Source organism: Ambystoma mexicanum, chromosome 4q (assembly GCF_040938575.1).
Source record: "Ambystoma mexicanum isolate Mex_15411 chromosome 4q, UKY_AmexF1_1, whole genome shotgun sequence".
NCBI lineage: Eukaryota > Metazoa > Chordata > Amphibia > Caudata > Ambystomatidae > Ambystoma > Ambystoma mexicanum.
This window is the reverse complement of record NC_090928.1, coordinates 981412665-981425372: the sequence shown is the minus strand read 5'-3', so window position 1 is coordinate 981425372 and position 12708 is coordinate 981412665. Positions and strand designations below refer to the sequence as shown.

At 48.2% G+C, this 12708-nt stretch overlaps 1 protein-coding gene across 4 annotated transcripts in view; it reads right to left on the bottom strand.

The window, feature by feature from the left end:
- The window catches only part of VASH2 (vasohibin 2), a 368982-nt gene that overhangs the window by 165430 nt on the left and 190844 nt on the right, over positions 1-12708 (bottom strand). For all 4 annotated transcript variants that reach the window (XM_069608543.1, XM_069608542.1, XM_069608545.1 and 1 more), the window contains one exon: positions 7829-7903. In XM_069608543.1, coding sequence (XP_069464644.1) covers positions 7829-7903 — 75 coding nt within the window. The remainder of the gene's footprint in view (positions 1-7828; positions 7904-12708) is intronic.

The following is a 12708-nucleotide window of genomic DNA, read 5'->3' as shown; positions in this document are numbered from 1 at the left end:
GTCACGCTATCCCTTTCCTAACTTTACAGGGACCCATGATCCTTCAAATAAACGTCCTCAGATCATTCTTCTGAAATTACGTCTATATGTTGTGAATGCAAACTAGTGTGTAGGAGATGTTTCATACTGTCCCACTTCTTCCGTGCAAGGAGGTAGGGCCGGGGCATGTGATGCTAAGCAGATACTTGCCTAAGAAAAACTATTACTGGTTAAGTAATATTTGACTAAGGCTGGTGAACCTACTTAGAGTCACATGCTTTGCAAAGATTATGGCCTTCATACCTCAGTGGGAGGGCGGACATGGACAGTAGCGGCCCTCCAGCCTGAGCCACGGCAGGCCCAAGCAAAGACATTACTTCGGCGAGGGCCATTACTAGCCAAGGGTTCATCTGGGGTGCGAATGGATTTTTTTTGTGAGGAGAGGAGCTCAACACTGAGTGCACAAGCGCATCTCCTAAGGAAAAAAAATAATTAAAAAAAAGAAAAAGGGCCACTGCTAGGTCCATTTTAATGTGTCAAAAAGAAAAACAAAACTATTTTAAATAAAAGGCTACTGCCATTTGAAAAGGGATCAAGTCCCTTTTCCATTTCATGCCGCGGTGCGGGAGGCAATTACTGAATCGTGTCCGGGGAAGACAGTCTGATTGGTTAATCCATCTTCCCGGTGCGAACAGCAAGCAGTATCTGGTGCGAACAGCAAGCAGTATCTGGGGTAGAGTAGAAAACAGATGCTTATGTAGCACTTTTCTGTGTCTACACAATGTGAAAAAAAAGGAGTGAACTTCATGTTGCAGTCTTGCATATCTCTTCCTTCAGTACATAGGCTTTAAAAAGCCAATGCTGCTCCTGTTGTGATGGACGCGTTTGTGTGCGTCTTTGCAGCTTCACCGTCGCTAGGGGACTTGGACAGCTCTTTGACAAAACGCGTTCTGAAGGAGGATGGTGAATCGGCTGCGAGGCCTTGCCTAGTGGAACCTCTTTGGTAGGCTGTAGGGTGGATAGTCTCCGACCTCAGCATCGTAAACCCAGACCTCAAGTCAGGCGCGTGTATGACAGAATCGACCTGTTCAAATTCTGCCTGCATGGCATTTGCCAACCTGCTCTTCTGACAGCACCGCCGCCCCCCAACCCCGGGTGTTTCGGTTTAAAATTTTAGGCACACTCTGCAGCGATCCTTGGTGGTGTCCTGCAGGAGACAGCTATTGCACCAGGGACATTTAGAATTACACTGTGGGCACAATTTACTGGCAACTTGGGGAATAGACCCACCCTTAATGTAGGGAAGGGTAAGCTAGAAAGTGTATAGAATGCCACCCCCCACTTTTCCCACTCTACGCCTTGTAGCAGATGCAGTAGCTTCTTCTGGATGTGGATTGCCAAAAACACGGCACCGAAAAAGGCGATCTTGTGTTGAAGCTTTCGTCTCCATTGTAAAGTGACCCCTCCCCCCCAAAAAATACAAGTGAGGATGTCGATGCGGGAAGGACCTGTACACGTAGGATAGGAACGGTGCGACAGGAACGCCCTTGTCGACTCCCTATTTTGAAATTCCAAAAGAATATGGAATATATTCTAGTCAACCAAGAGATGGCGAGCTATGCAAATCCAAGGACATTCATAAGCCCCAGGGAGGGAGATCGAGCGAGATAGAGCTGTGCTAGGTTGGTAGTGTTAGACTTGGATGATCACGTTTATTAGAGCACGAGGCTATTCTACAAAGGATTTTTGGGGCTGAAAACTTCAAGGTGCAATTGTGCCATTTTTCACCCACGTGGAAATCATTCGATGATAAACACATTTTTCAAAGCAGATAATTTACCAACAGGATTAAAAGGCCAACTGCAAAGCCTTAATACGCTCTTAAAAATGTTTTCCAAAATGTGCTCAATTCTATCAGAAGTAGCACGTGCGCATTTTTATTTGCTCTCGGTGTACAAGTAATGCCAAAATATGTTCAAAACTCACATTACAAAACAATTGGGGTATTAGTCAATACAATCAGATGACATACACGTCAGCATATTTCACCATTGTAAAACGGTAGGTTTTATTTTGAAGAGCCTTGAAGATAAACTTAGAACTGGGTATGAATTGTAGGAAGATCAGAGGTGATAATAGGAATTGCAGAGGTACCAGAAAGCGAACACATGTATTTCCTTTGGCCAAAACCTCAACACACACTGGTGTAAAAAGAAAACAACTTTAGTTGCAAAGGTACTACGGCTGTAACAACGCGTGGTGTTCAACTTACCTATGCATCACTTGACAAAACCTGCAAGAGGCGGGGACACGTCAGAGAGTGAATCGGCTACTCCATTACAAAATCAAATAGTAGCCCCGAGCTGCGATAGGTTCTGGGAGGGCGGGGGTGTGCTCGCTAGGCAGCAGGGGGGGGGGGGGGAAGAGTTCATAGACTGGCAGCTGCGTTACCCGGGCATCATATGACTTCCACCGTGAAACTGGAGCAGAGCGAGATCAGTCTTCGAGCATGGGATGAAAGGCTGTAACGTGAAGCTGGAGGGCTCAGTGACAAGACAAAGGGACCGTGCTGAGATCACACCAAGACGGTATACCAGGAGAGTGGCGATTAAGTGGACTATTCTAGGAGTCAGAATCAATTACTTCACACAACAATGGTACCATATCCATTTCCTCTCATGTCTAGGACCCAAAAACAGACGTTGTCAGCATCCACCAAGAACAGTCTTTACAGTGAAGAGGAGGAAAAACAGCCACCTGCCACGGCTAAATAATTAACAAGGGACTGCCACTATCGTTCTCTGTGAATGTTGACCAGAACAGGCTACTCGATATGTCCTCCAACCTTGAACCTACGGTTATAGGTCAACGATTGCCCCCACTGCATGTTACAGGTGTAGGAATTCATGAACACGAAGGTGCATCTTTTACAGGAGGGGCCACCTGTGGCTGCATGGAAACTAATGGCAGTAAAAAGCAGACACAGATTCTGCCGTCTCGGGCAGCAGAGTCTCTTTGGAAGAGGTGCCGCTGCTTTTAGTCAAACTGGAATCTTCACTGCCACGATAGTCGCAGGGGTCTCTCAAGATTTGGAATAGTACTCCATCCGCCCCACTGGTGAAGGCTCATGGGAGTCCTAGCCCAGCACATCTGGCGACACGCAGGTTGCAGACCCCAGTGGGACTGCAACAACGTAGACCCATAAACAGTCTCCTGGCGTACTTCTACACCCCGGAACAACACCCACAAACATCAGGCTGGCCCTCGTTTAATGAAACGTGCGTCCCAGAAAGGCGTCACTGACCAGTGATGCAATACGGCAGCGACACCAGTGGCGGGTCCTGGCATTACGCGGTCCTGCTGCCAGAAAGTCAAAGGCTGGAGAACACATGCTATTACTTTACTTTCAGATCGTGCTTCATGCCAGAATCGGATTATTACCCCAAAACGGACTTTGCATTTGCGGGGAAGGATAAAAGGGCTCAGGAAGATACAAACCTGGGAATGCAGAGTACACATGCGTCCTGTGGCAAAGCAGGAACTGGCCGAGCCATGTTAGTAAATGGGCCCCAAGCATCCGCCATGACCCTCTTGGGAGACCGCTCAAGTTTCTCGTGGCAATGCACGAGAAGATGTTCCAGTCCCGTTTTGTCCCCCTTTAAAATTGTGGGCTTTTAGTTTTTACTTTCACATTAGAAATTTAGGAAGACTACATTTGCCAGAATTCCAAGCCAAAGCATGACTGGGTGGGCTTCTCACCTATGGCCACGGGAAACTTGAGAGCTCAGTCTTAGCCGTCTACCTGGCAGGTGTATGGAAGGCCCCTGACTAACCTTGGAGACTAAGAGTGGGCTGGTGTAAGGGGCTGAGGCCACCCCAAACTAGTGGATGCTGGAGCACGCATATTGCCTTCCCCAGACCACCCCAACTAGGCTCCTCAATAAAACTTTGGGGCAGACACTGGAGCACTCGAACCCCCACCACTTCTATAGACCCCCATAACTACTTTAAAGTAACATTTACAACCACAATCCCCTACAGAGACCCAAGGACAACGTGAAAAAGGGGAGCGTTAAGGTCCCACAAAGATACCTTTACCCCTTGAGAGACATTTGCCTACACACACACACACGCTAAAGGTCCAAGTCAGCGGGGAAATACACGTTTCCCACCCACATCACTGAAGGAAACATTTACCATTAGGAGTCATTCTTGCGCAGAATGCGGCAGCACTGTGTGGATTATCAAATAAGGATAAACTCTCACTAAGTACCTTCTCCCTGTTCGGTGAACTTAGTGAGAGTTAATTTTCCACTGCTGAAACAAGGTTATAAATGTACCAGACAACTTTACAACACAGCAGGTGGCTTTTGGACTTCGTAGACACACGCCAAGCAAGCTTCCTGGAATAAGAAAAAAAGAAAAAGGGGGAGGGGTTTGCGGGTGGATGAAATCCTCCCACAAACCCAAACCAGTTCTAAACATTAGCCAATTACAAACCAGCCAATCCCACCTAGCTCAGGTAAAACTTGTACACCTAAGCACCACTCAAGAGGAGTAGAGTCCACCGTTTATGAAGCAGGGATCGGTTTGGCAATGTGGGCTGTTGGAGGAGTTGAGAAAGGCGTTTGAGGGAGGTTGGGGAGCTAGGTGTATTGTGGGAGACCCGGAGGAGACACTTGGGGGTTTGAAGGAGAACAGGGAGAGGTTGGAGTAGGAGGTGGCTACTGGAATGGGGAGAGGCATTGCGACGATTGGTGTAGGCTTATCTAGAGTAAAGGAGAGGAGGGTGGAGAAAAATAGACCCAGTACCATCTAGGGAAGATGACGAAGCTACAGGGGGCAGAATGGAGTGGCAACACAGACGGCTGGCAGAGACCAGGTGGCCCTCCTAGCAAGACAGGCTAGAGAGGTTCCAGTGGACACAGTTGGTTCAGGGCAGACTTCAGGAGGTCAACAGGGGGTCCGCAAGGTTAATTCAGGAATAGTCTGGAGCAAGACTTCTAGGGGACCAAAATCTTTGAGAAGGAGGTGACTAAGGGGATTCCTGACTTTTCCGTTCCAGCACAAAGCTGATCAAGGGTGCACCCATTGGACAAGATACATAACTGCTCGAACATGGCAATTGCCGGAGCAGAAGGTATGCCCAAATGAATCCAGGGCGGTTACAGGCTCATGTTTTCCCCTGAAAGCAGGGGTGATTACTCACCTATTGGCGTTTCCTTCAGGGCACACAGTTTTGAAGGTCCCACCCCCCCCCCTTGTGGAAAATGGGCCCCCCTGTACCCGATTTCATTTGGAACAAACAAGATGCCTGCCACAGTAAAAAAAGGAAATCAGTCCCTTTTCTATGTCCGTGTCATCACAGAAGTCAAGGGAGTGAGGGCAAAAAGGAGAAGAGGGCCACGTGCCAACCAAGCATGGGGGTGGCGGGGCAGAATTCAAAGGCGGGCGGGGAGGGAAAGCCACGAGAAACATACACCCAGGGGAGGTTCTCAGTGATAGAGATCCCGGGTGTCACTGGCAGATTCCAACTGCATTTCCAGCCACCAGATTGCTCAGACTCACTCCCCCAGATGCAGCCCGCCAAAAAGACTAAAGACTGCTCTACCATGTTCCTTCTCAAGGAACACTATCCATGAGGAAAGCCCTCTCCTTAGAACCAAGCAACTCTCCCCACTGGGCTGAATCTCAGTTCTTCCATTTGGAGTCCCCTCCTTGTGCTTGGCCTCGGACGTCTACTCCTGTGGTGGTTTTGCACTCTCCCTATTTGCGCCTCCGGCGGGCTCTCCAGTAAGCCTGCGCGTACCCACTTTCCTCTTCTTTCTGTGCGACTGCTTCTGGAGGATCATTCTGTAACCGCACACTTGCTCTCTCTGCACTTCTGAGCTGCTCTGTGGTTGTCCCCCCCCGCTATTATTTTAGTATTAGGTAAAAAGACCATATTTAAAAAAAAAAAAAAAGTTGACATAGAAAGACCGGTATGTGACCACGCAGGGGAGGACAGGCTCACCAGGACATGGAAGCGCTGTCGGGGGAGAAACAGTAAGTGCGCGCGCGCGTTTTTAGGGTGAGCGGAATTGATGTGTGGGGAGGGAGGATCGTGGGGGTAAACCCCCCAACCCCCTATTTCTAGCTCATCCTGACCGAGAGGGTGGGGGGGGCAAAGCTATATCATGTTTTTGCTTTTTATGGGCTGCCTAAAATCGGGCGAAAAAAATAAATAAGAAAATCGGTCGTTGTTAGGTAACCTGCAAAAAGTGAAAATATGACCGAGCCATTATTTTTCCTGCATCATTTATGTATTGTACCTGCATGTACTATCTACTTTTCTCCTCCCCCACTTTTGGCACTTACCTGGTCTGAAAATAAAAAGTCTGAAGATCAGTGCCCACCCCCCCCCCCCACCCTGCCCCCTTGTGGCACCACAAAAGTAACTGCGTTCAGAGAGTGACCCTTATTAACCAACTATAAAAGTAGCAGCCCTGCACACATCAACATGTACTGCTCTGCACAGTCATGACAGCCAGTACAAAATGCTCTGCATATAGTCCTCAAACATGCTGCACACATCTATGCACACAGCCATCATTGGTCTGCACGCTCAGCCTTCAGTGCCAGTGCACACAGCCCTCACCTGATGATCTACATATAGCCCTCACTGCTTGCGCAAAGCCATTGCAGCTTTAAGCCTGTACGCACAAAAGGCCTCCTCTACAACATTGTGCAGACATGGCAAATGAAGCGAGACACTGCATAGGCTACCTCCCAGAATTGGGGTGTGCGAGCATGCCTGTAAATGGTCTCTATGTTGGCTCTTTATGGCCCCAACTAATGTATGGCACCTAGCGGGGAATGAACAAAACTGTACAGGAGGATGGTAGGCAATAGTCCACCCTCTAGTGCATCAGAACAATATGCCAGGCCATACCAGGGGTATCGGCCCGGTGCCCTCTTGACGGCCGGCAACTGAGTTAATGGCACGAGTGAAGCAAGGGCATTTAACAAGTACACCGGGACCAGACCCCACTGTATAACCCGTGGAACAGGCTAACAACACCATTAACACGATGTGCCATTCATTGAATGAAAATACTGTGCAAATATGGCCACCATGATTGAGGAAGGTGGGCCCGTACTGAGCCCTTCACTTTCCATGGTGGCCAAACAGAGCCAGGAATGAAGTTGCAGGAGCCACCACTATCTAATTGGTGCAAGTGAATAGACATTGAGGGGCATGTAATGCCAGGAGATAAGGGGTTCACACCCAATATGAAAGTAGGCACCCACAATCTGGGAAAACTTTTGCATTAAAGCCATGCACGTGTGTATTCTCCAATACAGCCCTACCTATAAGGGGTGGATCAGCCACTTTTACTCCCTAAATATAGGGAACAGACAACAGGAATAAACTATTACTTCCTGACCAGAAGAAGTAAACATGCATCATTTAATGTACATGAATAACGTGCAACACCAAAAAAAAAAGATGAACTCTGACAAAAAAATTTCCGTTTTGTACTTAAACCTGATTTTTACCCACTTATAAAATACTCACATTGGGAATTGGACTTACATTATTACTCCCTAAAAAAATGTTCACTCCCAACTTTGAAAAATATGTTGTACAATACCTGAACCTCCAAATCTTATCTGGAGCAGTGCCAAACACAACTAGAAATGCCTTCTGTACAGTGCTGCGTTTTGTGCTGGGAACATTTGCTGTGAACCTCGGACAGAGGAGAGATGTGGGTAAAGCGCCAAGCATTGCTGCACAGCGCTTTCCACCATGGAGGCACAGTCTTGGGACTGGAGGAAGGTAACGGATGAGCAGATTTAGAAAGGATACATGCCCAGGATCACAGCTTCAAGGCATTTGATGGGTAGAGATTCCCTCGTCATCTCTCTCGCTGTCTCCATCAACCTAAAAGAAAAAACACAGCAATAATGACGCATCCTTCCATTTCCAGCGGGCATACACCCGGCATTCCAGAGAGCCCCCCCCCCCCCAACATTTCATTGCCAGGTGGGGGCCGAGGCCACAGCTGCCAGACTCGTGCGACCTTTGAACACACGCCGGCTATCACAGCTGGCATTCAGCTCTACTGAAGACGTGTGCCCACTGAACAATGTGCTTGGGGAAGGGCCTGCCACGTGTGGAAGGGCATGCCGGAGTCGCCCACTGCAATACGCTTCATGGGCAGCAATCCCAGTGCGCGTCTCATGGGAAGTGCACTGTAGCCGGGCGTCTTTCGGAACTTCAGCCAGCATTGCACTCCCTGTGGTGCCAGATTATGCTCACAGACTAGTTGCCCAACGTATGTCCGGGTGTCTAAACTGGAACATACCATTAGATCTGCATTAAGGGGCAGGCTGAGCCGGCCTTGCGCCGACCAATCACTTAAGTTACTGGGATTCGGATTGTGCGCCGCTGCCATCATCATGGCTTCCAGGTGTTCTGGTGGATCTGAAATGGAGGATGGCTAACCCTGTTTGCAAGTGTCCGGGTACTGTGTGTGGGTTCGTTTCCATGTGGTCTGCATCGAGAGCATATAGGTCCTTATGTTCAGAGGGGACTCTCATGCTGGGGTTGCAGCAGCATATAGGGAGGCCCATGTGATGCACCAATCAAGGGTTTTGGCATGAAACTGAGTGGGGAAGGCAGCAGTTCAAAATACTTTGAATCCTATGGGAGGAGTCCCTGGTCTTGCATCTAGTTGTGCCTGTGGCTGGCATGCTCCTGACGGGCTTGGTCTCTAGGAGATGAAGTTGCTGAGCAAGGGTTCAAGTTCATGGTTTGGGATTTCCAGTCTGATGCATTGGTGCTGGGCTGGAGTGTTAAAAGAATTCCCCAGAGGATAGTTCCAAAGCTTTATGACATTGTTCGATCAAGCAGACCCTCTACATCTTGTGCAAGTATCGCGCAGGGTCTCAAGGAGTGCACCAGTGCTGGACCTCAATGTACTATTTGGTTTGTAAGTGGAAGTATTGCTATGCAGGGCCTCTATGCCCTGGCAATGATTTGGCACAGAGGGAGATGAAAAGTGATTTCAAGTTAATCCTTTACTTGACTGGTAGCTAGTGGAAAGGTCTGGAGCGATGCGTCCTCTCCTGTTAAGTCTGAGAAGAAGTCCTGCTGCAGTGTTGTGGCCGTCGGAGCTTCTTGGTGATGCAGCCTGGCATGGCAGGTTACATAACGTTGGCAAAGTCCAACCTGTACAGGAACAGGGAAAGGATGGAGAGCGCACTTTGGGGGAAGGGAAGAAAGTGCATGGTCTAGGTGGAGGAAGCATTTCTTCACTACTGCGTGGACTTGTGCCAATACCAAGATTCTTTACCACATTTGCGCTTTCCTGTCCAGTTACCACTTCTGGTTGTCAAGGTATAGCTGGCTGCGAGGGGCGATCATTAATTTCTGAGAGGCAGGTGATGAGGGGTTGGTTGGTGCCCTATATGGTGGTCATTTTGAATACGTACATAGAATCATCTACATCATTTTAGCAGCAGTGTCTATGCTTTATGTGGAGTCCTAGGAGTGGGGCCAGGTATATGTTGTAAATTACAGGCGAGAGCCGAGTTCTGATGTACCCCACAGGATATGCTGTGAGGCGAAAGGGGGGCAGCCAGGTGGTTTCTCATCTCAGTCAGGATTTCATCCATTGAGGTGCTGTAGAGTCTTGATTATTCCAGTCTCTCGATTAGGGATGTGGGGTTGGCAAAATCCAAAATCTACAACTTGCAAAATCGTAGATAGGACACATTCCTTATGGAAAACCTGCCTCACCCCTCATTGCAGCTCAGAACAAGTTAATTGTAGGAGAGGACAGCAGTGGGTACTGTAAACCAGCATCAGGAACTAAGAAAGCGAGCACCAGCAACACCTTCAAAACCAGGCCATAGACTCTGGTCATGATAGAAGGTCCATGAAATAGAGACAGTGTAAAGTTTAACAGCTACAGATTCACAATTTGGGAGGGGATGGGGGGGGATGCAAGGATCATGTGTGACGTAAATATCCAAAATACTTGCTGGGATAGAATCGTAGTTGCAAGGAATCCAAAATTCTCGGCTGTGAGGAGGGCAATTAACATCAGAACCATTAAGAACAGAACAAGCATATCAATTATTTTCAAGATTATACGTTTATGAAATTAAAAGCAATCTGAGTGAGAATGCAACACGCAACACTACATTCAAAATCTAAGAAGCTGGTGCGCACTTCCAATCAAGCATGCTTGGTGTACTAGAGCCAGGTGAGCCAGGCGTGGTGCGGCCTGATTGGCCGGTTTGAGCCTTACTCTAGTTTCAAGTCACTGGCATCTACAACCCAAGGAGATGACCCAACTTTCCATTCTGGAACCTGAAAAGAAATCGAACAGCTTACTCCTTTTGCTTAAAAGAAGGACTTCTAGATTGGTCAGGGTGGTCTATGTGCACACCTCCAGTACTCCAAAAACAGACAGATCTGAGTGCTTTCAATCCATACATTATCTTCTCAGCTCTAGCTTGCATGGTATATGCTCAGGTGTCTACAGAACAGACTGGGTTCAAATACTAGCTTAAACCTCCTCCCAGTTAGGTGGGATAAAATTATCTGCCCATGATCTCCCAAGGTAGGACACCAGGTCTGGCTTGGGTCTAAGCATCTATTCTTCGGCTAACTCCTGTCTGTTTAGCCATGCACGCCCAAAATGTCTCATTTCATTCACGAGATGCAAGTCGTGTTTTCCTTGGAATACTGGGACTTACAGCCGGGATTTAAATTTGGGGAAATGCCAGTACTGAAAGGCACCCCAATGTAATGTAAAACACAGGATTGAATGCTCACCTCCGCAAACTGAGTGGGACATGTTGGCATGCAAGCATGGCCTACAGAACGACATAACCAAGGCCGCTCCCCATCCAATGTACAAACTCATTCTCAAGAGGCAAAATTAGCACAATATGTAAAGAACGGAGATCAAAAAGGAAAAAACAACCAGTGATTAGCTTTCTCCTGCTAGGCTCCAAGTACACGATCCCCTAGACCATCACACACCATACTCCTGTGCTGCACGTAGGAGCTAGAGACCTATCCCGCAGGAGCTTCTGCACCCTCTAATGAGGATCCTCATTGATCTGCAACCCTCAGACAACTCAACCCTTTCTTGGATGCGACCTAGAATTATACCAATCATGCTCGTCCCTCACAGCTGTTAAATGTTGCAGTGTATGGTGCCCTGACAATTCTGCAGTCTGCTGGTCCTTGAGAAAAGCATTCTTTGCGCCCCTTGCACCCTCAGAGTCCTGCTCCCTGTTCCCCAGCTCGAGGGGAATAGTGGACTTGGCTGGGGACATCATCATCATTCCGGACTTGGACATCCAGCCCCCTGACCCCAAACCCCCACCCCCAACTCCCAATTATGGCCGCCATTCCACTGCAGTAAACACTGGGTCTGGACCGGCTGCCCGGCACTGCCTCCACCACTACCGATTGGGCTTCAGGCCAAGGACACTTTAGCCTCATGCCCTAGAAAACTGACAAGGCTGGGTCACCTAGGCAGCGTAGCAAGGGGAGGCTTGGCAAAGGGTCAAGCTTCTTACTGAAGGTCGCCCTTCCCTCTACTCTGCCAGGCCCGAGCCTACCCCTTTACTTCGATCAGCTGTTCACCTCTACAAGGAATACGACCATCTTGTGGTTTGTTTTCTCTGCAATCTTCACTATTGCATTAGCTGCTAGCTTGTTCATCCTCCTCAACCCCTTAACCATTCCTTCTCTCCCTCTCAAATTCAAGGGAGGCCAGACTCCACTTTCAATGCCAATTACCCACATTCTCCCTTCAACTCCCCCACAGCCCTCAAATTGCCTATTCCACCCATCTTTGATTCTGAAGCTCTACCTTACGGCTTCAATTTTCTACCACATCTAAATAGCCCCCAGGAATTGGGGTCTACATATCTGGGTTTCTACATCACCCCTTATCATTTAACGCAATCACCACCCAGTTAGCATTAGAAGTGATTTATAGGAAGAAAACCTTAAACTACTGGTAGAGTAAATGCCCCCATTCCTGAGCCTCTTCGATTACAGAGTTAAGTTTTAGAAGGCGACTCTCCATCCAGATTGATTTATTCAAGATCCTGGGAATGTCAATACGAATGCCCAGCACAAGCCACGGGCACATCGTCGGCGTCTCGCTTGACACATTGGCACTGTGCACCACTATCAAAAGCAGTGAAGAATGAATCTCCCTGCAAGAAATAGCTAAACTCTGTAGCTTGGTTCAACAAAAATTGCTCTTCGCCACTTATATGTTCTGGACTCACTCTGGTGATCATGAATGCAACATGAAGAAACATTTTATTTTAACCAGAGACACACAAAAGGTTTTATATTTGTTGTCAAGACATAGCCCTTATTACGGTTAGTTTTTATTAAAAGGTGTATTTGTCAAAATGGCAGGGTCAAGCCACCAAAGCTGCATTTTCCCCCATCCCAACCAATTAGCCAGACAACACTAACAGATGGATCCATAATTTGGGGGGGAGGGGGGGGGGGAAGCAAATGCGAACCAGGAAAACCGGGAGAGGGAACTGGGGGTGGGGGGGGTTGGGGGGGCACAGGGAGAGGGAACCAGGGGGGGGCTCCAGGAAAGGGTACCTTATCAGACAGGTCGAAAAGACCCTGCATTTCTGGCTACAAAGGAGTAGCATGGCATAGAAAAACAGAAATCCTTCTTTGCATAGAAT